Source organism: Branchiostoma lanceolatum, chromosome 9 (assembly GCF_035083965.1).
Source record: "Branchiostoma lanceolatum isolate klBraLanc5 chromosome 9, klBraLanc5.hap2, whole genome shotgun sequence".
In the NCBI taxonomy this organism is placed as follows: domain Eukaryota; kingdom Metazoa; phylum Chordata; class Leptocardii; order Amphioxiformes; family Branchiostomatidae; genus Branchiostoma; species Branchiostoma lanceolatum.
The window spans coordinates 18653881-18681433 of record NC_089730.1 but is presented as its reverse complement, the minus strand read 5'-3'; the positions used below and the strand labels follow the sequence as shown (position 1 = coordinate 18681433).

General features: G+C 42.6%; 1 protein-coding gene across 4 annotated transcripts in view; it reads right to left on the bottom strand.

Moving 5' to 3' along the window:
• The window catches only part of LOC136441652 (GTPase-activating Rap/Ran-GAP domain-like protein 3), a 213355-nt gene that overhangs the window by 146470 nt on the left and 39332 nt on the right, over positions 1 to 27553 (bottom strand). Inside the window, exon 1 of one of the 4 annotated variants that reach the window (XM_066438073.1) lies at positions 26806 to 27099. The exons of the other annotated variants lie outside the window; for them this stretch is intronic. Within the exon in view, the coding sequence (XP_066294170.1) occupies positions 26806 to 26936 (131 nt within the window). The 5' untranslated portion in view covers positions 26937 to 27099. Of the gene's footprint in view, positions 1 to 26805; positions 27100 to 27553 lie in introns of those variants that run through there. 4 annotated transcript variants of the gene reach the window in all.

Genomic DNA, 27553 nt, shown 5'->3' with positions numbered 1-27553 from the left:
GGGATTAGATAGTAATTGAAAAAGATTCTTATTCATTTGTAAAAGTGACGAGTTGCACAGAGGGGAAGTCGCCATATTTCATCAATGTTCAGAGAGGCCCAGTAGACTGTAGGATGATGTATGCTCTTAACACAAGCGTAGCTGAGACTAGTGGATGATCTATGACAAAACTATTGCCATGTGATTGTGAAAGATAACGTTAGGGCCATGCAAACATTAGCTCGGGTTCATGAGATTTACTAAGTGTCAACTGTTGTACTTCTGCGTCCAACATTTCACAGACTTGTTGAATCTCAAAAAGCTGCGTGCGTAGCGTGCGTAGTCCATTGGTTGGTGATGACCTTGCCTCTGCATCAAGAAGCCGGAGTTCGAATCCCGGCTGTTGTTACTCACCCGAAATGGACGCTACTGGAAAGGGTCGCAGTCTTTAAGACGGTACATTAAGACGCTATCCACTGTCCATTGTACTTTTCGAAAAGAGCTAGGGGAATCACCTCGGCACAATAAATGTGTAAATACCGTACATATTGCCTACCAGGTCTGTCACGACCAGTGGAAGAATGTATAACTCTTCAGTGAGCTAAACTGGTTTGAGATCACTTTCACTTTTAATTGGCTGGGCATGACTCGCAATATCGAACGAAGTGCCCGGACTATAGTACTAAGGCAGGGTTTGTGCTTGCTGAGTGCCCCCATTACCACTGATCCCACATCTACAGAAGGTTCTAGCTCGCTGACGATAATTGTCCTCGAATAAAACGTGTGTCATTACAAGGCTGAGTAGATACGCCAAAAATAGTTACACAAGCAACTGGATAAAACTTTGAAACAGTCAGACGTTTCAGACAGCATCCGCTGTCTTTCGTCAGTGACTAAGGATAGGACTGGAAAACCAAATTTTATACCAAAACTCTGAATAGATATGTCAATGAGGTTAAGACAATTTAGGATGTCTTGAGGTAGTCTTCAAAAGAAGATTAATTCAAGACAAGGTTGTATGCTAATAGTTCGATTAGCTACTGTTGGTTTAGTACAGTAACTAAAGGTTGTTCGTCCAGGGGTGGTGGGTGCCTGAAAGGCTAAGTAGAGATATACAACTTTACATAATACCTTCAAACTAACTTAATTGTTAAAGGTTGTGTAGTGTTGAGTCAGAGTTTGGTCAGAGGTCACCAACAAGAATGGATGCCATCTTGGGGAGTGTCCTGTAGTGAGGATGACATCCGTGTAATCCTCAGCCAGGGCAGCCCCAGAAGGCCTGTACTTTTGTTAATGTAAACCTTAGACAGGGTTCAAAGTATTCCTATGTTCATTTTTCATTTTTGTTCTTGTTAGATAGAAATAGTTTCAAGAACAGTGTCCACCTCATGCCACCCCCCTCCCACCCCATACTTGTGCTTGGGGAGTGGAACCGATGCTTTTCATTTTGAGTTTACAAACGGTTTACTTTTATTTGGACACTCATCTACACCACTATCGTGACCTCAAGCCTCGCAGCCTTGGAGAGGAGATAGGCACCACCAAGGAACACCTTATAGCCTGTTGAGTCAGCATGGTGATCAACCGAGGGAAGACCACTGCTGGCAGCCAGAGTGAAGGCGCACAATCCGCTACCGGAAGGAAACTACAGCTACGTAGGAACAGTCTGGGAATTGGAACATGGAATGTTAGAACACTAAATGCTCAAGGAAAAATACAACAGCTGGAGCATGAGCTCAAGAATTACTCGTGGGACATTCTGGGCATTGCAGAAGCAAGACTGACAGGTACTGGGGAAATGACTACAGATGAAGGGCACATGCTATACTACAGTGGTCATGAACGTCTACACAAACAAGGTACGGCGATATTGGTGCACAAACGGGCGAGGACTGCAGTCAGTGAGTACCAACCAGTTTCAAGTCGTTTGATGTCTCTTCGCTTGAATGCCAAACCTTTTAACATTACAGTAATTCAGGCATATGCACCAACAACTGAAGCTTCTGATAATGATCTAGATGATTTTTATGACGACCTTACAACTGTCATGCAAAGAGTGCCGAAGAAGGACATAACTATACTGCTTGGAGACTGGAATGCCAAAATAGGGACTGATGCTCACAAGGATTGGCATGGTACTGTCGGTAAACATGGCTTGGGAAAGACAAACGACAGGGGAATTCGGCTGTTAGAGTTTGCCAGGTACCATACGTTAGCCGTCGCTAACACCTTCTCGCAACACAAACTTAGCAGGAAAGCAACCTGGCACTCACCAGATGGCAGGACGCATAACATGATCGACTACATCCTTATCGGGAAAAAACACGTGTCTTGTCTAAACCTAGCAAGAACTCGTACTTTCCCAGGCGCAGACGTTGGGAGTGACCACGACCTAGTAATGACAACACTGGATGTACGTCTAAAAACACCAAGGAAAAGAGATAACGGAAGAATCCACTACAATGTAGAAAAACTCAAGGAGTCCAGCATTCTTGCTGCATACCAAGCTGAGATTGAACATAGGCTTGCACCTCTAGTGGCGGGCAACACCATAGAGGACGACAACTTAGCAACAGAGGTAGAGACACATCTGAAGGCTGCTGCTGAATCCACACTGGGGAAAGCAAGGCGAACAAAACATCCATGGATTAATGAAGAGGTACTTCAGAAGTGTGACGAAAGAAGGAGAAAGAAAGGGGACAGGTTTAGAACTCGACAGAAAAACAGAGAATACCAAAAAGCAAACCGGGAAGTAAAACAGGCCATCAAGGTTGCCAAGGAAGAGTGGATACAACAAGAATGCAAGAGGGTCGAAGCTGGAATACGAAACAACAATACAAAGCAGGCATTCAACACAATAAAGTCACTCTCCCAGAAGAAAGGTAACCAGACTACATGCATTGAAGATGATGATGGCAACTTGCTAACTACAAAGCCAGACATCTTAAGGCGCTGGAAGACCTACTGTCAAGAGTTGTACAACTACCAACTGACAGCAGAAGAAGAGGTGCTGGAAGAACTAAAGTCAACAACCTGTCAACTGCAAGAAGATGTCGCTCCAGACATTCTTGAGTCAGAGGTTGTAGCAGCAATCAAAGCCTTAAAACTGGGAAAGTCCCCTGGTATAGACAATGTGCCAGGAGAACTTCTCAAAGCAGGAGGAGAGACAGTTGCCAGACTGTATACAAGGATCTGTAACCATGTATTCAAAACTGGCAAGTGGCCCGAGGCCTGGACAACTTCCGTAGTTATCCCCCTTCCAAAGAAGGGCAACCTAAAGAAATGCTCGAACTATCGTACCATAAGCCTTATCTCACACCCAAGTAAGATTCTCCTGAAAGTCATTTTAAACCGGCTCCAGCCACAGGCCGAGCAGATACTCTCTGAAGAGCAAGCTGGATTCAGGAAGGGCAGGTCCTGTGCCGAACAGATCTTCAACCTTCGCCTGATCTGTGAGAAGTACAGAGAGCTTGGGAAACCGGTGTACCACACTTTCGTTGACTACAAGAAGTGCTTCGACAGAGTATGGCAGGACGGTCTGTGGGCAGTGATGCGCCGGTTCAACATTAGCAGGGGGATTGTGAACTCCATAGAAGCACTGTACAAGTCATCACAAAGCATGGTCATGACAGGGGGAGAGTTCAGTGAGTGCTTCCCTACGTCAGTGGGAGTTCGCCAGGGTTGTCTCCTTTCGCCTACACTCTGCAACATATTTCTGGAGAACATTATGAGAGAAGCCCTAGCACCAAAGGTGTCACCCATCAAACTTTCAGGACGCATAATAACTCACCTTCAATTTGCTGATGATGTAGACTTGCTGGATGGTTCGAAAGAGGATCAGCAACTCCAGACCAACAGCCTGGACTCCACAAGCAGGAGGTATGGTATGGAGATAAGCCTCGAGAAGACCAAGTGCCTTGTATCTGGGCCGTCAGACACCACAGCCCAAGTCACAGTGAGAGGTACAGAACTGGAACAAGTCAGTGAGTTCACTTACCTTGGCTCTGTCCAGACAGAAGACTGTGGTTCAACCAAAGAGGTGAAAGTCAGGATTGCTAAGTCAACCCTTGCACTGTCAAAACTCAAACACATTTGGTCCAGTCATAATATCTCCATGTCAACAAAGATCCGTCTACTACGTTGCCTTGTGTTATCAATACTCTTGTATGGCGCTGAGTCGTGGACGCTTAATGCAGAAATAGCGAAGAGAATCAACGCGTTTGAAATGAACTGTTATCGCAGACTACTACGAGTTCACTGGACATCACACACCACAAACAAAGAAGTCAAGGAACGCATCCACACTCTGCAAGGCCCACTTGACAGTTTCCTGTCCTTGGTTAAAAAGAAAAAACTGCAGTGGTTCGGACACGTGTCTAGGGCGAAAGGCACTCTTGCACACACAATTCTTCAAGGAAAAGCGGAGGGTGCGCGGCCGCGGGGACGCCCCCGTCGGTCGTGGATCTCAGATCTCAAGGAGTGGACCGGTCACTCAGCAAACCAGATGACGAGACTGGCGGAGAACCGCCAGCAGTGGAGAGCCTTCACAGAAACCTATGCTGCCCCGACGGCTGAATAAGCTATGGGAGAGAGTGAGTGAGTGAGTGAGTGTTGAGCTGTTTGAATATGGAAATTTACGGTATAACGCTGTAACTATTTTCGAGTGCTAAATCAGATATTCATTGCCTACGTCTCTAATTTGCAGAAAATGTCACCCATAATTGAATTCAGAGCTGTTTATACAGATCACATCAACAGATTGACGCCTTCAAGCATTACTCTCACCGATGGTCTTATTCATGAAGGGCGAAAGTGCTGAAATTTACCAACAATTAGTAAGCTAGATCTTATCTACATGTTAATACTTTGGGAATTGAACATACAATCTGCCACTGACGTTGATACCCACGTCTTTAAAAAGCCGTTGTGAGCACGATCGTCACGTCTCCCAAATGCACGAGATCTTGACTGTATATTGTACGGGCTGTAACACATGAACTGAACATGAATGTGGAAACGGTGTCAAGGAACATCACAAGCCCTGCCTGCCGGTAGAACCCGTGATAAGCAGTGCAGGGACACATGTACAGCAAGTGCAGAAGGCCGAGGAAAACTCGCTACTACAGTTCTGCACTTTCTAAAAGTGAATACAACATGAACGCACGGATGAGTACTCTTTTGGTGGGGAAGATTGTGACCTTTTTATCCCATACCTCGTTTTCTGTCGGCTCTCCCCACCAGAGAGAGAGAGAGAGAGAGAGAGAGAGCCAACAGAAAACGGGGCACAGGATAAAAAGGTCACAATCTTCCCCACCAACCTCTGCTTGGAGAGTAGAGTTTAGTCTAGCTAAGTCTTTACCCTGCTTCTGCTTATCCATTCCCTCTATGTCTATTCAGAAGGGGCTCCAAGAGGTTATTGCGAATTTTCCCTGAGCCTACGCACTCCACCGGGTACGAAAGTGCCAACTTTACACCCCTGATGATGTGGAGATTGCCGCGTCTCATTTCAATGCAAATCAGCCACCCAAATTGAACGCGACATGTCACTTCCACCTGTACTTGAAACGTAGCTGTAGCAATCTTAGGCTTCTACTTCATGCATTGATTTTCACTTCTTTCAGACTCAAAATTAAAACGGCGCGGTCGTGACGGCTATAGGTTTATCTGACCCGCCTACATAATACATGCGTCAAATTTCCTTTGGGCTGTAGTAGTTTCCAATAGCCTGCGACGTGGGAAGATCTTCACGATTGATTTCTTTAATTGCAGAGCTAAACATGGTAATTGGTTGGATTTGGTACGGAGAGTTTTTGCCAAGTTGCAGTCTTGGGTTCGACAAGCTCAACATAACGAACATATATATATATGCGTGTGTGTGTGTGTGTGTGTATAACACTCACTTGCACACTACACACCCTGTTGAAATGGTGAAATGGACATATAACTAATACTTAGTAATATATATATATATGTATATATGTATATATTGCATATGTTTGTTAATAATTAAAAGAAAAGTTTATTGTTAAAACAGTCCATTATCTCTACTAGGTTCCATGTTTAACTAATCAGGCATTCATGTCAGGACTTACGAAGCTGCACTTTGAGCACTAAACGTTAGGGGCACACGGGTCACCGGTGATAGACGCACGTAAAGTCTGCTGGCGCAATTAAAGTGCTCCCGGTTGGTGGACGGTTCAAAAGATCCAATTTTGTGCTGGTGACCCTAGCTGTGCTTTTTACGCAGTAAATTTCAAACCTTTGATCTATTGCCTGCTGCCATGAATTGGTAAAGCTAAGGCTTAACGCTCCAAATAGTATGTGATTTAGGTCTGTGTTAGCAAGATTTCTGGTAGAATGTCAGGGATAGAATGTCTGTTATCCACTAATCGTTCATACCGACTCTTACATCCTCTGGTTATGCCACACGAGCGCCTCATTTTATCATCAAGAACAGTGCAGCAGAAAAGTATTTCCGTTAGGTTTCGGCTAGGCAAGCAGACGCGATATACAAAGGTCCGAAATTTGATCCCTGGCATTCCTGGTCGGCTGGACGTTATATCCTTGCAAACGGCACTAAACACGAATCTTCCCACTGCACCCAGGTGTAAAAATGGGTACCTGACTTGGGTTGTGGAGGTAAAAGGTGGTGGAAGAAGAGGGATGGAATCCGCCTTCCAATACCATGCTCTAGAAACAGTGGATAAAAACCCACAGCCCCTACGGCCTAAAAAAAAGCGTTGGTAATACTTTTACCTTTTGCTTTTTTTCAGGCCTACTAAGATCTGAAAGGTCAAATGAGTTTGCCAGTACCGCCTGTTGTCGCAAGATGGCGTGACAGTACGGGAAAGCAGTACAAATGTACACAGCCTACGTTCGAATAGAAAAGCACCCGCAACCTGTTTGGAAGAGCAATATCAACGTATATCACATTTCAATAGACCAGATGACTACCTGCAGTCCCGTTGATTTTTTTTCTGTTTATCTCGTTTGATCAGAATTCAAATTCGTCTGAACTTGCAGTTTATATAAAGGTTAATTCATTTGTATCCACTTGACTGTTTGTATGTATAGATAAGTAGACCTTATGAAAGTCGCTGTACTTTTGTTGTGTCAATAAAGATTTCTGTATGAAAATTCTGTCCATGTTAAATTCCATTTGTGCTGTCCTTCTCTTTAGCAGCAGTGATAGCTCGTTGTAATAGCGACGCGGTAGCTGGGCAGCCCTAGCTGTGCCGTCTGAACAGTACGGAACATGAACAGACTCAGCCCTCGCTTTTTACTTTTACTAAAGGGACGGATGCGCTCCCCTACATGATTCTTCTGATGAGAATAAACACGGGCACAAGCAGGCATATATACTTTCACAGGAACAGGTCCTGTATCGATCGCATCGTCCCTACGTACATCAGAGAGCCACTCACCGTAGTGGAACTCATTCACCGCAATCACGTCATAGAACATATAAGAAGGCAACAACATTAGCTCCTAAAACAACAGGAGCTAATTGATTCATTAGCATACAACCTTGTCTTGACTTACTATTCTATTGAACCATCTGGAATTGTCGTTACTTCATTAACATATCTATTCAGAGTTTTGGTATGAAACCTGGTTTAACCAGATCTTCCCTAAGTCACTGACGAAAGATAGCGGATGCTGTCTGAAACGTCTGACTATTCCCAAATCATATCCAGGTGCTTGAGTATCTACTGTTTGCCGTATCTTATCACCTGGATGCCCAACCTTCATCAATATTATAAGAAGGTATTTCATGAGCATATAACGTAGAGGCTTCCAGTACACTACTCAGTACTCATGTACTGTTGATCATATTAAGGGCGCCTCCGTCTGAGGCAACGGTCTAAGTACGAGTGGTTAAACACATAGATGAGTTTCCTATCCAGTGATCTTCAATCATCTTCCCTTCATACTAACTCACCATCTATTATTGCAGCTCTTCATCTATTTTGAATCACTATCTATCCACCAACTCTCCATCTCCATCAGTCTCCCTGATTAACTCCCAACAGCCTCTTTACTCCTGCATCACGCTGATCATCAGTTCTCCTCCATACCGTACAGACAGAGATGGATGGATGAAGGGAGACCTTTTGACCCACATAAACCCGCATCCCATCCCCATGGCAACCGCATCCATAGATATGAAAGAAGATGACCGGACATTGCAGCGGACCAGCAGGTCAGGGGGAGATTTATGAGAGGTCCCCCTGCTACTCTGATACACTAGGCTGGGTGAATACAGGAGTCGTCCTCTGCCTCTTAGAAATGAACTTTGGCCAAGAAGTTGCCGTTATTCACACCGAGCTAGTCTTCCATTTCGAACGCTGGTCTATTTATTATGTATGAGATAAAGGTCTCGTCAGAGTCCCTGGCTGTGTGCATCATGTTTGTTTTGTAAATTTCCGTCTTTGTCTTCAAGGCATATAGAAGATATAAGCAGTTTTGTTAAAAGAATGCGAATAATGTAAGTTTTGAAAAAAAATGAATAAATCAGGATATATATAGCTACTCACACCAATGCAGCCTGATAACGTCGACATAAACCGGCACAATGATACCGTGCGAATGTTTGAAAATTATCATATCAGTTGTCATGTAAACTTCTGTTGTTATATTGTTGTTTTCGCTGAGAGGGGATGAATTAATGGTGATAAAACGGTCAAAACAGCTATTGGGACAGAAATTAGTAGAAACTTTCTACTCTTTCCTGCAAAAGAAAAAGGCCAGTGAACTGGCTTGTATTCAATCAATAACATAAAACATGCCTTGGGCCAAAAACTTTCACAGTTTGTGCAACCTTTGATTGAATGACCACGACAAAGTGTATCAGGGTAAAGCGTAGCCAACTGTCGGAAATGCCTTTGTTGTCGCTTTCCCCTTCTGAAGTGCCATTTGAAACTCCAACTCCCGGAGCAATCTGTCTTTGCCATCCACAAGCCGCTGTGCGGGCGGCGCTAGCTCCCTTCTCTCCCGCATCAGGCATGATTTAAACCCCCGGCACGTCTGTCTTCCAGAGATGTAATCCTGGGGTATCGCGCTGATGGAATTACGTGCTGCTACGGTTGTACGACAGGGTGTCAAAATGTGCCTTACACTGATGGGAAAGATGATATATGAAGATGAACGACGTCGACACTTTATCATAGATAATGTCCACGATATCATGATAAACGCTCAAAGCTGTTCAACCCTCTTTCCGCTTGCTCAACAGAATTTGATACATTCTATTCTATAGATACATTCAAATACATTCTAGAAGGAGACAACCCTTACAGTGTACGTGTACAAATAGGTAAATATATCAAAAAATGATTAGATCTTAGAACTAGTAGTGTAAGTGATAGGTTAAACTCGACATGTTGAAGTATTCATATACTTGTTATACTTGTACGTAGGTTAATCATTTTGTATCCCATTGTTTGCTGTTTGCAAGTATAGTTGTAGAGGACCTTACGAAAGTCGCTGTACTTTTGTTGTGTCAATAAAGATTTCTGTTTTATATCATCTTGTCTGCGCGTACGTTACATGTCAATACCCTGGACCGGGATGTTATTACCCCAAGGGACAGGCGTCTTGGGTATCATGCCTTTCTAATCAAGTCATCTTCTTGTCAATTCGCTTTGATTTCCTTAGATTCTAGTATCAAAAGGAAGACGACTTTAGGTTTAAAGGACGTAGATATGTGATGTAATTATGACGTCAATGTGGAAAGCGATTTGGGACACATCAAATGTCCGATTTCTACTTACGAAAATACCCTCAAGGCCGAGGACTATCAAACAAAGAAGCTTTTTCAAAGGAACTTCTTCATTGAACTAAGGAGTAATGTAAAACAAGGACGTGGTGGAAATAACTGTAAAGAAAGATGAATAAAAGACGGAGATAAGTGATGTAATTACGACGTCAACGTGGAAAGTGATTTGGGACAAATCAAGCATCCGAATTCTACTTGTTGAAAATACCCCTAAGGGCAAGGACAAGAAAACAAAGAAGCTTTTTCAAAGGGGCTTTTTTTATGGAACTAAGGAGTACCACCAAACAAAGAAATATCAATAAAGAACGTAGATAGATAATGAAATTATGACGTCAATGTAGAAAGTGATTTGGGACACATCAAATGTTAAATTTCGACTCATGAGGGAAATGCCCTCAAAGTAAGTCTTATGAAAACATTCGGTAGAAGAACGATACAACTAATGAAGGGCACCGACAAACAACGATGCCATCGAAATGATTAGAAAGAAACGTTGATAAGCAAAACTTTTAGTTTTTTCAATTTCCAATGTTCAATTACAACTAAACATCAATGCATAAGAAATGTCAAAGAAATAAAATAACAAATGTATTTTCCAAAGGAGGCTACTTCGGCCTTAAATCAAGGCATACCGACATAAAAGGAATACAAATATCAGGCCAGATTCAGTTACGCAGTTATCCTGCTCACAAACCAAAAACGAACACAAAATTTATTCCCAGATGCGGGCAAGTAATACAAAATACAATAGAGAACTATAATTTACATACATTTAAGATAACAATAGATAAAACCCCAAATGTACAGTATAACCCAGCAGCTGTTTGTAGTTCACAGGCGACCAGACATACTGCACGTTCCGTCAGGACCTTGCCAAAGTCTTTATTCAAAGCCGGCTGCCAGCGAAGTAAAAGAGACATATAGTACCGTGTTGATGAATACCCCTGCACCACCCACGCTTTTGCTACTGTTTCTATATATATATATAACAGTCTATATAGGACCCCTCCCACGCAATTCTGCTCCACTCAGGAACGACGTCCGCGAGAAGAAAACGAAATGGCATCAAACGCAGACCGCTTCTTGCATACAAATATGCCCAAGCCGCCTCACAACAAGGAAAGGCGCCGGTGCGTGGCAAAATCAGACTGAGCATCTGCCATATTTTTTTTCAGAAGCAAATTATCCTTTCTTCTTCCATATTCCACACATCTAAGGAGGAATATATAAAGAGAATTCAAACTCTACAACTGGATAAGAATTCGGAGATTTATTTCCGGACGTTTCGAGTGATATCCATCACTAAAATGAACTAGCAGAACTAACCAGTTTTACATTTCAATTGCATGACTGTGTGATTTGCCATGTAAAACCGGTTTGTCTAGTTATTGTGAATAAGTACTGGTTAGTTCTGCTAGTTCATTTTAGTGACGCTGAAGAAGAGTGATGGATGTCACTCGAAACGTCCGGAAATAAATCTCAAAATTCTCTTTATATATTGGTTACCTGGATGTCTAACCTTCACAAACGTATCTAAGGAGGAAGTTCCATGCTAAAAGTTTCTTCCCTTAAACCGCTTATTTATGCCGTGTTTTCTTCCCTGATGGGTGTTACTCTAGGCTTTTCAGGACTTGACCAGAAATTTGTTACCATTTATTCTATCATTAACCGAAAACTTCAGCACCATATTTTGAGGTGATCTGAGGTTAATGAAAATATTTACAAAAAGTTACCTGTGTCTTTCAGACAGGATATTCAGAGACGGACATGCGTACATCGATGTAGCTTCTTTAGATAACTATCGGCTTCATTTTATAAATGTCTGTTAGTTTTCTGCCATATTAACAACCTCTACCTAACCGCTGCAGGCCAAACCGAGACATTTCAGTTTTTCAAGAACTTAGATAATGATGTGTATGATACCAGTAAACGTATAATGTTTTTCATTTATGAGGGTGTTAAAAAGGTGACAGTACATGCAAATGGCGCAAGATATTTACCCTATTATGTAACAGGTACGTTTGTGGAGGTTAGACATCCAGATAAACAATATATAAAGACAATTCAAACTCTACAACTGGATAAAAATTCGGAGATTTATTTCCGGACGTTTCGAGTCACATCCATCACTCTTCTTCAGCGTCACTAAAGTGAACTAGCAGAACTAACCAGTACTTATATACAATAACTAGAAAAAAACGTTACTGGTTAGTTCTGCTAGTCACTTTAGTGACGCTGAAGAAGAGTGATGGATGTCACTCGAAACGTCCGGAAATAAATCTCCGAATTTTTATCCAGTCGTAGAGTTTGAATTGTCTTTATACGTGTAACAGGTATTACGGAGAGGAAATAACTGTCCAATGCAGCAGTCCCACAACAACCTTACGCGTCATAAACACGAGAGGGGTCCGAGGTGTTAGCTTTTAACGGGCAGCACGGAGTTGACCCGGTTGACCTGGAATATGGATTCAGAAGTGATGTGTATGAAATAAACCTCCTCTGGGTAGAATATAATGTTCCAACCAACAAAAAAGATTTCACCTGCAATTAGCAAGTTTTAACATATTTTTATAGACTACCATTATATTAGCACTGAGTATTAATTGTATTGAAACTCTGTGAATTTGTCTACAAATGTTTCAATGAGAGAAGCGAAGAAGCGTGTAAATCATAGTTTAAGCGTAGCGTAATTTTCTTAGTATTTTCTTGATATTCTAATGCATTTAGCCGGCTGTTGGGCATGCATATGTAATAAACTTCATTGTCATTGATGTACAAGTTATGGCTGTCTCATTGGCAAATGACATGCCAAGAAATATTAGGATTCTAGCTGCATAACATACTTCATTTTTATAAACAACCAATCTCATAGAGCCACCGAATGGTATTGATTCATATGAGAGGCGTATCGGCTAATTGTCCTTGGGGCAAAATCAAATGCGCCACGCTGGAATAAAAGTATCCCGGTAATATGATCATGAACCTTCCTACAAACGCAATGCTACTCCATAGTAACCGTTAGGTAGAATTTAGAGTTAACTGCTTCAAGAAACCCCATTCTTCGTAAAAATCGATGGCAACATCAGGCTCTGACGAACTGATTTAAAAAAAAAATGACTGTCGTACGGGCAAATGATGTACCAAGAATAATGAGGATTCTAGTTGGTTAAGATGTCTTATTTCGATAGCAATCTCGAGCTCATGGAGCCACCAAATCGTCCTGATTCATAGGAAACGCGTATCGGCTAATTGTCCATGGGGCAAAATCAAATACGCCACGCTGACATAAAAGGAGCCCTGTAATATGATCATGAACCTTCCTACAAACTCAGAGGATGGCACTGCCTCTCCATAGCAACCGTTTGGGAGAAATTAAGAGTTAACTGCTTCATGAAACTTGATCTGTGAACTAATTGCCAAGTAGAAAAGCACTGACGTCAGCCCCGCGAGGAAAAAGAGACACGGTATAATAATTGGCTTCCTCTGAAGAAACCAAACCATTTACGATCTCAAGTTATGCTAGGGTCACATTTCCAAGCCGGGGCCCGACCGAGCTGTTTGAGAAAAAAAGGATAAAAGATGTATATCATGAATAAACATAACGTTTGGTAAGGAATGATCTTTTAAAAGTTTTGTTGTCTTTTATATCATAGTTTTCGTTCCGACAAGCTGCCCGGCCGGGCCCCGGGTTGGAAATGTGACCCGTCTACTGGAATGGGGCTTTGTTACATACATGTTATTATATGATGTAGGTTTGCCTTAGTGCACCTCATTGTACATCCGACATCTTATCCATGATATATCAATATATCACCGCACACTGCCTGCTTCTAACTTCATCTTCAGCAGATTCCTAGCTGCTCCACTTACGGGTGAACGAACCTAATCTTTTTATAGTCAAGTAGGTTCGCTTTAGGGTGCACTGTACTAAACCTCCACACACAACAATCGCGGAGGAAATGAAAAAGAGATGGCTATCAGAAGCGCCTTTCAGAGAGTCGGATGGGTTTGACAGCCGGCTCCCGACTACATCTAACTGCTGATTAGCAGGTGGATTCTCTAACGACAGCTCTTCTATAAACAGACAGCAGTACAGGGCAGGTTATTGACCTCTGGATGATTGCAGCATTTGAAAATAGGCAGTGATACGAGAGTGAGAGCAAATATGGCAGAGGAATCGCAGATAACAAGCAGCGTGGGACCTCGTAAGTATTGCATGTAATCCATGCAATCACAAGTAAACCATGGGATAGATTTAGGGGCAGATGCCAACAACTACGGGGTTGTTTAGAAGTATATACGATAACAGTGCAGAATTACAGGATTCAAGTGTGAGCTGTTACGTAGGTTCTCAAGTGCGTAAATGACACCTTGTAGCTGCCAAGCTCGAAAACATGGTTAATAAAGTTGAATTGAATTCTATGCAACAATCCAAATAGCCGCTTGATACCGACATGCTATACACATGATCTTTGTTGTACATCACAAGGGTCGCATCAGTTCATTCTAAAATGCCCGAAGATTCGAAACACGCCGTCGTCATTGAAAGTGTTTGTCTTCTTTGATCTTATGCATTTTAGTTTCTTCAAAAGGTGAATTCCTTTTAACCTCTGATTAACAAATAATTGTGCTCGTGCGTCACAAATTAGTCACCTTGGTTACTGAATCAGATGATTAGCCTTCGCAGCACGGTTTCAAAAACAGCACTGAAGTTTTGTCTTTCTTGATAAACACAGTTCTCAGATCTTCTCTTACAAAGGTGGTTGTGATCTCTTTTGGATATAGTCGCCTACTTAAGAGAGGTTATTGCTGGACATCTGCAAAGGCTAAGGAGTGCAACGCCCTGCCATGAAATACACCAAATATTCGCCTCATCAACGCGTGTATCACCCATGAGAGAGGTGCTCTCCAAGCAAAGATTGATTAGTAGGATTGTGACATTCCCATGTGCCGATTTTTTTTCTTTCTGACGGCCGACCCAATTAAACCCGTTTTCTGACACCAAAGCCATTGATTGAGCTTGCTGAAATAAAATAGGGCATACGGAATAACTTTATTGCACGACAATTGTACACGGTACAATTTATGACAACATCTAGACAAAATGCATCCATTTCTCCATATATCACTCTGAGCAACTATAAAGAGATTACACCAGAAAGAACTACCACGAAACTCTTACAAATCCACGTCGAACCATGCAGCAGGGTCGGAACACGCCGGTGTAGCGTAGCGACCTCACAACCTCTACAAATGGGATTACCAGACCGGTAAGCAGTCTAGCAGAACGTAATTCACGGAGGTGGCTGTAGGAACGTGTATTGGGTGGTGCAAGGTCAAAACACTAACTTTGTGGGCTCACACGAGGATTCACTGAAAAAGGAGAGTCTTCACTATTAGAGACGTTTGGGTTAACCCTAATCATGGATGATAGTAGGGATCAAGTAGTAATGAGAGTAATTTGAAGATGATGAAGACACGCACAGTAGTTTCAAAACCAGCTGTTACGTTGTTAGAGGTACATACCCTGTTTGTTATGTATATACACTATGGTCTTCAATCTGTTTCACAATGGACTCCAGTTCGTACCTATCACCGTAAATAGCTTCATCAGATAGCTGAGGAGATACCGAAACATAGGCCAGGTAAATCATTGCGAGTCTGAACCATCAATTCTACACTCGTATCTAGTTTGGCAACGCTCCATCGAAAACGGGGTCTGTGCCAACTTTGTACGAGAGTCGCATCTTAATGTTCAAAATGAAGAGATTGGTAACGACAAATTGTATATATCATCATTTTAAGTAGTAGGTGGAATGACTTGTAAGGCTTGGGAAAGGTAAAGGTAGTCCCAGAGCCTTTTTGAGGCCGTAGGGGCACTGGGTTGTTATCCACTATGTCTAGGACAAGGTATCGGAAGGCGGAGCGTATCCCTCTTCTTCCACCGCCTTCTAAACCCCAACCTAACCCAAGTCAGGCACGCATTTGTACACCTGGTTGGTGTGAGGAAAGTGGTATAAAGTGCGATCCAACGCCACATCGGCGTGACGGCGCGCAAATAGAGGTAAATTTACAGGGGGGAGTGGATGGCAGACTGTGGAAATTTCAACACTTTCAATTTACGGTCCCATTCGTGCATGAGTTACGGCAGCATACCGAAGTAGTGCCCGTAGAATGTATGTACAGGTATGAATATTGTTATAGCTCGTTAGGCTGTCCATTTCAAAATTCCACTGTACTGTCTCGTCTTTGTCAGCAGGGCTAGCTCTTTGTAATAGCAACAGGCTAGTTGGGTAGCCTTTGCTGTGTATGCTGAACAGCTAAACCAATAAATGAAAGAAAGAAGAAAAAAAGAATGTCCAATATCTTGCTAGAATCTTTTCTCATTGTTTCTCGTCAAAGATCTTCTCATGTTTCTTATTCAGATCGAAAAAAAAAGCTCAAAGTCGTCTTCAAACATATTCCTAGAGGCCTTTCCTGTAAACCTATAAAATCGGGAGCTGTGCGCAAAGTAAACGGCAGACATAGTCTTCCTCGAGGGGACTGAGGGTGTTTGAGTAAGTCGACAAAAACAAATAACACTGCTAATGGAAAACGTGTCTGGACTCACAATGAGCAACTGTTAACACATTCGTTAATCACTTCTGACACAAGAGAATAATGCAGGTAATCTGAGAAGTAATTAAGAACAGAACTATTCACTGCCTTGTTCTGAATATTTAACAGTTTATATTGATACAAGCGTTGAATCTACAGATATGACTTGAAAGCAATTAGGAAGCATGTTACGCGAGACACCCAAAGGAGCCACCGAAAGAGGCAACTGCAGCAACGATGCCAAGTTCTCGAGACAGAAGACAGGGTTAGACAAGTCAGTTTGCCCGATTGCCTCGGGCAAGTGAAATCGCTGATCGGGCAAGTAGATGCCCTCCTGTACTTGCCCGATCAGGCCAGAGCAACTTTGCACGACCTGGATTCAATTAAGATATTGGAAACGCGAGTGCAGCAGTTTTTGGTGTAAAAATATCATCGATGCCCGTGAAACGTATTCCCATTTGTCATGAAATTTATTGCAAGTCCCCCAATAACTATATCTTGGCACATAAAGTAGCAGGCAACTTTGGTTTGTTACCATGTTTTGGTGCCTAACGTGTTTTTTCCTTGTCATATCGCCATCTTTTATCACATTGACGTTACTCTCACTTTATAATACCTCCTTATAGATACTATCAGAAGGATGTCGTGGCGTCGTGTGGCGTAATGGATAGAACCATCCGACTGTCAAACAAGGGGACCCCAGTTCGAACCCGAGCTGCCCCCAGACATGTCTGAACATGCGCCCGGACGTTGTGCAAATTCCTTCACTTCACTCAGGTGTAAATGAGTACCTAGCTCTTCTAGAGTTGGGGACGTCCCTCGGATAGGACGTTAAATGGAGGTCCCGTGTTTGGGGAGAGCCACACCCCGCGCACGTTAAAGAACCCACCACATCTTTCGAAAAAGAGTAGGGGCATGCCCCGGTGTGTGATGGTCCAAATCTTACAGTCCGGTCTGGGATGACATCTTGAAAAGGTAATAGTTCACCTGTTATGTCAATCCTTCCACAAATGTTGTAAATCGAAATAAATAAAGGAATCAGATGACGAGACACTCTCGTGGCCTTTTGACATTTGGTGGTCAATGAAAAGTTGATTCGGGCAAGTAATTTTCTTAAGTAATTGGCAGTGAAAGTTTACAAACTTGTCCAACCGTGGAAGCGTTATATATGTAAATTATACTTGTAACCATACTCATAGATACGATGTGCGAGTGTGCCGAGATGGCGTCTTTGTCTTTAAACTTTATTTGGATAGCAACATCACGACACAACATGGAGCACCAGACAGCATGTGCCGGTGTCTTGCAAATCATGCATTACAGAACATATTCTATTCAGCACTAAATCGAAAACAATAAATACAATCTAAAAAAAAAATCCAAAAAATATCGCCCAACTAACAGTTCGTGGAAAAGTGAATCGGTTGAAAGGGGTAGTGAATCATTTAGATGATGATGTCAACAGAGACCTCACTTCAGAATCCTGAAAAATATTGTCCATGGCATGCAAGCTCATCATAGTTCGTCAAAAATTATTAGTACAACATGTTGAAAAAGAAGTAATATTACAGCTAGTGTCAAGCACCGGCGACTTGATTCATTCACCAGGAACTTCCCTGGGAATTCGGAACTGTGTGGTCCCACGTGTGTTTCCGTTTGAAGCCTCGGAAGCGCAAATCGTTGTTTGATGAGCGTTATTGTATACAGTCTTCCCATCACGACAAACGAACAACTTCCACATCACGACAAGCAAACACACCATGATCCATCACTGCCATCAATTCCAGAAAAATATAATTGACAACATTGATGCACGACTACATCCTTTCTCTACGGGAAGTCGTGAAAATGCAGACAAAAATAGAAGCATTTGGGCTGGAGTTAAGCCTGGTGTAAACCCAAGGATACGTGAGCTTTGTTGGATACACAGAGGTTCCATTAACAGATATACCCAAGAAAACGTCATGGATAGCAATATTATCCTGCAAATAAAACCGATAACACAACTCCGTCTATGGTATCAGAGAAATTGTATTGGACTCTGACTGGCAAAGTTCTTTAAATCACAACCAAGTGTTTTCACGAGCCGACGTTTCGATGACTGTCTGTCATCTACATCAGGGCAATACTGACTGGGTCCCTGTTAATACTTTAGGTTTGGGACTGCATCTTTAGCAGTAACACCTAGCTTCAGTGCACTAGCTTCATCAGCCTGCCAGTATTTTATTGCCCTGATGAAGATGACAGTCATCGAAACGTCGGCTCGTAAAAATATTTGGTTGTGAATAAAAGAACTTTGCCATTCAGCCATTCTCCAACCTGGTGAAATTATTCCTGGATGTATAATGGGACTCATTATTGACAATAGCATGCAGATTACTCAATATCTTAAGGAATGGAATGTTCAGGCGTCTAAATTTCATGGACTGACCCCCCCCCCCCAAGACGGACCAGTGACACATAGAAAATCCCAGACAATGCGCAGTGACCCCAGATAACGCGCAGTGACCAGTGGGCTAGCCCTGGCGCCAGTCGTTCAATCTCCGCACCCACTGACCAGAGGAGTCCGTTGGTGAATAGAACGCGGTTAATGGAAAGTGAAAGTGATCTCGATCAAGTTAGGCTCAATGAAGAGCTAGTCTTCCACGTCGTGATAGAGAAGACAGATGTTATATACAGTATTTACAGGTACATTGTTTCAAGGAAATCCCCCTAGCTCTTTTCGACAAGCACAATGAACAGTGAACCACGGCTTAACGTCCCGTCCTTAGGACTGCAACCCTTTTCGGTAATGTTCATGTCCAGTGAACGACACAGCCGGGTTTGAACTCACGGCTTCTAGTTCTAGAGGCAGGGCTAACCGCTGGGCCACGCACACCCCCGACTACGCACTGACCTGAGGAGTCTGCAGATGAAGAAAACGCGGTGAATGGAACATTCTAATAATTACAAGATTATCAAACGAGACGTCGTCATGTATTTTAGCTAATTGTGATACAGTGTCAGTTTATCGATTTTATTGATTATTTGGATTGTAATACGCACCTCATGTACATATTTTTCATAAATGTCACATGACAAAGGCGATAGTAATAAAGCTGAATCTGAATATCCCTGGAAAGCAGATATGAGGCTCTTTAAAGATTGGCCGCCTAGACGGCAGGGGAAATTGTGCAATGAAGTCATCAATAGTTCACCTCTACCAAAAAAAACCACAACTACAACCACGCTACATACTTTACCACCAACGCATTCAACTCAATAGCCGGCCTCCGGGAGTAACAAGTTGATTCATATTCTGTCTAAGACTCTGCCCTTACTTGGTCATCAATGGAAGCAAAGAAAACGATGGCTGGAAATAGAACCTGTGCACTTAACGGCTACATTTCTTTTCAGCTCAAATACACCACTAATGCCCCAGGCACAAAACCAGAAATAGTTCAATATGATCTTGATATAGACCCACTAGATAAGTTGTTGCCTTATTCAACTGGTATATATTTCGGCATGATAAAAATGTTGTTTGCTCCATATACATTCACAGGAGAAATACAAAACTAGTCTAGGGATTGGGAACAACACTACAGCACAATCAAACATCCTTCAAACAAGGGTGATGACCTAACAACCGTTTAGAACATATCCGGATGTCATTTGCAACTTTGCAACTTTGCCAGATATCTAAGGTTATCCACTTTACTGCGTGCCCTTGTATTCCTTTTTTTTCTGTTTAGTCTATATCGAGTTCTTAATGCCAAATTTGAATTGCAATTTGCAATAGGCATACAATGATTGTAGCCAATCTTCTTTACCTGCGCCTAAAGACACATAGCGGCTACTTACATAAGTTTGAATGCAAGGCAAGGCTTTGAACCGTGGAAACCTGAAAAAGGTCTTCAGCAATTTTATGTAAGACCTCCATCAACTGGTGAAGCAGACTTAAAGTTGATGCTTTCCTGTTTGCCCATGAGGAAGAATGGCCAAAGGCCATGTTCAGGTTCGTTCTAATGGCTTTGAGATTAGGGCAGACGGCGTCGTCGTGACTTTAAGACGAAAGCTTACCTTGCAATTGAATCTTGCACTGACCTTTAGAGTAAACCACCAGCTATCACTCACATAAGGAATCTTTGTAAACGAATCGGAAAGTCTGGTGGCGAAAACACCTGAGAGAATTCACGTACTACACACTGAATACAAAATACGTTCTTCACATTTGACACATTGAAGGGGAAAAGTTTTTACGGCAACAAAGGAACCAGGAATAACAGAGGGAAATGCAAAAATAGGATGTACTTAGCTGTCTCTTATCGCTATGACGTTTGCATATCAAAAATTCATAACTATAGAGCATCATCATTTGTTAAAGCGCTGGTTGACAGAGTTACAAAATAAAGTTCAATTTTGTCTCCGGTGCTAAATCGATGTAACGATGAAAACGACATGAAAGACTTAGTCTTCGGTGCAACTAAATTGATGGTTATGAATAAATGATGATCATTCTCTTCCATTAACACCGAGCCACTTAAAATTGCCTCATAAAGTTTTACATTACCGAAGAGCATACTCACAATAAACTCGAGTGTTCTAGTAATAAGAATGTTATGTCCTTTACGTTATGTCATTTCTAGCTACTGTTCATCCTATAGGCCCCGTAGCCAACAAGCCGAGGCTTTACATGAGTAGACCGTGAATAGTTCCATCAGGTTCGTACATCCTTGGCCTTTAGAGATTTCTTGTACGCTGCCAAGTTCCTGCTCTTACCTGCCAACTTTCAGCAGTCATTACTGCCTGGAGGATCTAGGAAGGTAGAATGAAGACTTAGTTTAGCAGGTAAGAAGGCGAATTTGGGTTTGTACTCTAACATCCTAAAATCCTGGGTAACGTTTTAATTGACAGGAGAGGCTGAGACAGTATTAGGGTAGAGCAACTTTTGGCAGATTTGTGGGAATGACTGATGGGTCTCATAACGTAATACTTACGCCCAACACGAAAGGCTTTGCCAGGAGAACCAGTCAAGTCCGCTGTGTAAATGTCACCCACCTTACACAACAACAAATGGAGAAAGCGATTGGATACCACTGTGTATGATAGTGTCGAGGTTTAACTTGTATTTTCTACGACGTGAAGTGAATGAGAGTGCCACCTTTCCGGGGTGGATACTAATCTCCCAATTTGAAAACATTGATACTATAAAGTAGACTGTGAGCACGGTATCTCTGAGTGGGCTATAACACGGAACGATCCATTTGATGCAGTGAAATTGGTTGTGAGAGTACATGATCTCTCATATGGAGACAAATCCACCAATTTGTAATTGATACCGACGCATAAGTCTGGTCCCGCCAACAGACATATGAAGTAGTCACGTACGATTACTGGTTGATGTTGTGGGGGAGGGTGTAGGCGTGCTTCAAACGTGCACGTGTGAAATGAAACTATTTGCCATGTAGTTAAAGTACCAGGGAAGCTTTGTAAATGTGACAGTGAGTACACCATTGGTCACGTTGTATGGTCACGTTTTGTAGCCCTTCGCTAAGACATAGTTGTGCATGACAAATTCACTTCAGTGAATTTACACCGTGACACATCGTAAATTTATTTTCACAATACTAGACGCAGTTTTACAGAATAAAATATTTGTTGTCTGTATTGAATTCGATTTTTGTCTTTTAAAATCATATTTTATGTCTAAATTGGTACCAAATCATAAACATTGTTGGGTTCTTCAATTGCTCTGTGGCTCTTAGATACAAAGAAATTCATGGCATCAATCAAACAAATAGCTGTACTAATCCAGCCTAAAGAAATAAGGCAAAACACTGTCATACTTTCATAAACCCCGTGGTGGTCATATCCAACAAGCCACATACATCATTTTAGCGCTGGAATTGCCCAGAGAATCGCTCCCATACGATTTACGTCCCTCCACCTCCATAAATTTAAAATCCACGAGAGAAAATTGGGATCAGGACAGCCCAAGCAATTTGTAACACGAGGTGCTATAAAGTTTATGTACGCATACAATACACCGCCAGCTATAAACCACGGCTTTGGCAACATATGATCAGTACAAATAGCGCCAGGTCAAATAACACAAGGAAAGCTTTCAATTTTTAACGTGTACGTTGTGAAAACTTTTTGTCCAGAATGTTGTGAATGTGATCCGTTATCACTGTGGGACAATGCCCCATAGAAAACTCTGCGCCAGGCTACTTAGTATTGTGTTTGCTTTTCTGTGCTGTAGGGTTCAGATAACCCCTTCCATTGTAACCTTTTGTTCTCTCTACAGACAAAAATCCATATGCAATATTTCAACACGGTCCCTGGTGTTTGTACAGAATTGTTTGCAAAACCGAAGGGACTACATTGTTTGGGTGCCAACAACAAACGTACGTAGTACGATCGATTTGCAGGCTTCCCTGTGGAGCAACAGGGCGCTTCAGCCAAACAACACCAGCTTTCAGTTCATTGAAAGCTACACGAAAGGCAGACTTTGTGTCTTGTAATGCTCCTGTAATGGGCGCACTATTGTGTCAGCTGTAGGGTACTGTCGGCTAATGGACCGGCGACACAGCGGCAGCCTGCAATTGGAGGACTTCAACAGCGCGGGAGGCGGTTAGCCATGACCTGAGACGAACCATCTATGTGTAATATACTTTCTATCTAAATCAGACATCTAATCTTGAAGACGCTGACATCCAGAGACAAGATGAGAGAATTTAATCTGCAAAATAAATGAACTGAGATTAACCATCTGTGTATGTGTAGCATATTTTCGAATACATCTAATTTGAATTTGAAGACGCTGATATCAAAAGAGATGAGTCAATTGAGTCCCACAGACATGAACTGAGATGAACTTTTTCATCTGTAGCATATTCCCGAGGCATTTAATGGGAAGACACCTAATGGCAAAGACACTCCATGGTGAGGACGCTTAATGGCGACGACGCTCAATGGTAAGATGGTTAATGATGAAGGTGATTACAGCCAGAATGAATTGTTGAATATCATCTTAAAGGAATGGCCTAAGATGAACCTTTTAAGTGTTCCCGGGGCGTTTAATGGTGAAGACGCTTAATGGTGAAGACGCTGTAACAGCAAGACAGAAAAGGTTAACCTTGACTCAATCAATCTTAAAGGCATGGTATAAGATGAGCGTTCAACGTGTAGCAGATTCGTAAAACATCTTATGTTGAAGACACTCTTGAATTGTACTGATGAAGTACAACAGTTGACAGGCAGTAAAGATAATCAAACATGTACAGACTTAACCGTTTCTTAAAGCCCTCCCTTACGTAATACGTTACATCAGATATCACAGTCGTCCTCAATGGCTCCAACAATAAAGGCATAAAGACAGTTATCTTAAACCAACGTCACTTGGCAATTACTATTATGAGTTACCAAGTATTTTTTCCTTTCTTCTAAGCCAATATCTATTTACTACTATTTCCTGAGGTGCAGAGAATCTGTATGATTCTGCATCAGTTTTTGCTTGTAAGCATGAAGACATTATGCCGTCGCATCGACAGAGCTTTAAATAGTAATGTTTACAGAGTGTAGTACTGCTATTCCCAGAACAGACGCGGCAATGTCTCAAACCAAAACACATCTAATATGAATATGAAAGCGTTAACCATTATGTACCTAACATTGACTTGGCAATCGCTACTCTTTATCAAACTATGGCAGGTGGAAGTGCCGTTAATGTGTCTAATAACACATCGCCAGCCCTTTTCTCTGCATGTCCAAAACTATCCGTCCTCACGACAGAAGAACTCTCTTCATCACGAGTTGATTGATGTGTGTCAGTATTTTGATTGATTTTTTCCTGATGGAACAGAAAATCCGCTAATGCATTCTTAAGAGGCTGTCTCTAGAGATACGAGCCGCGCGCGTTTTGCGCAGTACTTCCGGACCGGGTTATTAAGTGGAGAAACACACAGCGCAACAGGAACCTGGTATTCACGGCGCCGAGAAGTACGCAAGCACGGGGCGCTGAATTATTCAACTGCGGTTTGCTCAGCTGCCAATCACTTCTCAAGGAGAATAGATAACATCCACTAGATCAAAGACCTGCTAATCGTCTCCTACAATCTGCGATGAGAGGCCACACAAGTGTCAAGACCAATGAATAGGAAATCTACTCCTGAAAGGGGCGACGCTTTATAAGGTCACGAGTAGTAATCGACATCCCTATAATCCACGATTGAAGACACGTCAAGGGGTAGCCTTGCCTTGGGTCGGGTCTTAGAATGTTCAGATCGTCTTGCTCGACGAGGCGATCCCGTCTCTCAGGCTACAAAGGCGAGAGATAAGACTTCATCCATGAAAAAAATGGGCCAGGACTCAGCTCAGTAGAATAGTAGTGAAACCTAGTAAAGGAGGGGGGTTGTTAGTGTTTGTTCGCTGAATCAAAACGTGTTACAAGGAGTGTCTTTATTCCTTATCAACCAGGGACAGGCCCCGGTTACACACCACGGACGTCTTCAACGTCTCATGAGGTTTCAATACAATCACAGAAGACATTTCTCCAGGAAAGACATGGCTGAGAATCCATTTAAGTCACTATTTATGGACAAAGCCGACTATTGCATTCCGGCTATTACATTGCTAATAGTCTCCGTGAATAGCTTCATCGGGTTAGTGAATCATAGGAATATATATAGGAAAGTCTGGCCAAATGATTTGGTAACTTCTCAACGACAGTCAGCGTGGCCTGAATGGATTGTATTACGACAAGGAGTGGAGCGAAGGTTGCCAGTGTCTTCAACCTATGGAAGTTGCAAGCACACAAACTAAAAATGTGGAGTATTCAGACCCCGTTGATGGCTAGGTAGCTTAGAAGTTCCTGAAACGTCGACCGGAAGCGATCTGAAGGCTGTGATGTAAGAACCCCTACTTACATTCATACCCTGGCACCCAGTTTAGTGCGGTAATGAAACCCTGCAGGCGTTCTTGTTCAAACCAAATTTAAAACAGCAGGCTCTGAAATGATAAGAAACTACCAGCTTGTTGTTCGAGTGTGGAGGTGGGAAGGGGTGGGCATACTCGGCAGAGCGCACTGGGGGCGAGAGTGTTTGAGAAACCGCGCTTGGTGCAAATATCAAAATGGTGATTTCAATTATACAGGTAGTTAGAAACGGACAACAGGATTGTGTAAAATACCAAAGACCTTTTTCCGGTCAGTAGTTGGCGCGATCCTATTCCTATCACCAGACATTGTTCACAAATGTTTATGCTATCCTCTGCCTCCGAGCGCTATTTCCCATTTCGATCCCTCCCCACAACCATCAGTGGTCCACCCCGTAACGTGTGAATATTTGAAAGATTAAATGGCAGCCGAACAGAAAATCTAGGACATGTACACACTCACTAAAAAACCAACATACAATAGCCATGCAGGTTACTACCTGTTGATAATGCCGATATCACAATCAGTATCAATGCTGTGTTGAACAGCAAGAGGTTAGACCATGCCATACGAGGGGAAATAGCCCCATTACAATTTAATATTCATATGAACAAAATGGTTCGAAAAGGCGAGACGTAACCCCAATCTATGAGTATAACATCAGATACAAGCCGTAAAAATAACATCATTCAATGATTGCAATTGTTACTAAGGAAGCCGGTTAGAATAGCCACTATAATAAATGTAGAGGTAAAAATACCGTGCGGCAAATTACATTTCTAACGTAATAAAGATGTATGTATACGTAGTATTGCTATTAGAAGGTTCTACAAATTAGTATGACAGTCTTGTTTAATAAAATATCCCAGTAAACCTGTTGATATGTGCAACAGTGCTAGCTACCTTCGCTTCCCTAGTATAGAAAAGACTGAAAAGAATAGCAGCAAATACCCGGGTCATAACATGACTTCACCGATCACTGGTAGAATTAATACATATATACTATCTACTCTCATCATACATCAGAGGGTATCTTGAAGCATCACAAGGAAGAGAGGCAAGATCACATCGAAAAATCACGTCGCAAAACATTTTCAAAAATTTGGCTCTGATGAAAATCTGTACCGTGTGCTGCTTTCATATCTAAACCTTCAAAACAAGGGGAGAGGCAAGATCACGAAATCACACAGCAAAATCCATTTTTCTTAATAGGCACTGATGGACATCTTAACCTTGTTAACGTTTTTATAGCTAGACCTTTAAAACAAGGGGAAGAGACCAAATCACATCCCAAAATCTAAAAACAAAATTTGGCTCTGCTGAAAATCCGTACCTTGTGCTGCTTCCATACCAGGGACTTTAAAACGAGGAATAATGTAAAGGCAACACCACGAAATCACATCGCAAAACCCTTTTCAAAATATAGGCTCTGGTGCAAATTTGTACCTTGTGCTGCTTTCATAGCTGCAGCTTCAAAACAAGGCGGAGAGGCCAAAACCTGAGAACAAAACTTGGCTCTGCTGAGAACCCGTACCTTGTGCTGCTCTCATAGCTGGAGCTCCTCATCTCCATCTTGCGGGCCCGGCGCGGCGTGTACAGGGCCGCCGTCTCGAAGCTCACGCTCTTCACCTGCCCGATGTGGTCCCGATAGTGCATCCTGGCCATGGCTGCCCTTCCCCGTACCGACGTCCGAAACGCTACTGCTTTTTTCCAAAAGCTCCCGGTGAACTAGTTCGACGGTCGATTCTTCCGATCCTTGCTGTTAGATCTTACGCCGCTCCAATCCGGAGGATCCGCGATTGAAACCTAATACAGACTTGTTTTGTGGTCTAAACAACAGTAACGGGGGCTTACAAAAGCAGATCAGGGGCCAACCGTCCGAATACGATATTGACACCTCCGCTGTCTCCGTGGAGATGTGAGGTCAGCAGGTACACTGACACCGCTAACAACGTTTCTCTAAAGCCGAAATCTTAATGTCATCAGTGGCCTTTGCCTACTGGGAAAGTTCAACCTTTGTAGAGATGATATCCAAGAATCGCCAGTCTGAAATGACCCTGAAATCAGCTTAAAGAACGGGAATGTGACACTCAAAATTCAACCTGCTAACGCACGGAGCAAAAATCCCGGCAAGCAGATATCGTCTCCGGACCGGACGGGTGTCCGAGCGAGCCGATCAGCTGGACCTGCGAGTACTGCTCCTCTCCGCGCGCAGAATGCTGCCAGTCAGACCTATAACAGCATGGGCCTGCCAGCCTGGTCACGAGTCGCGGGTACGTACG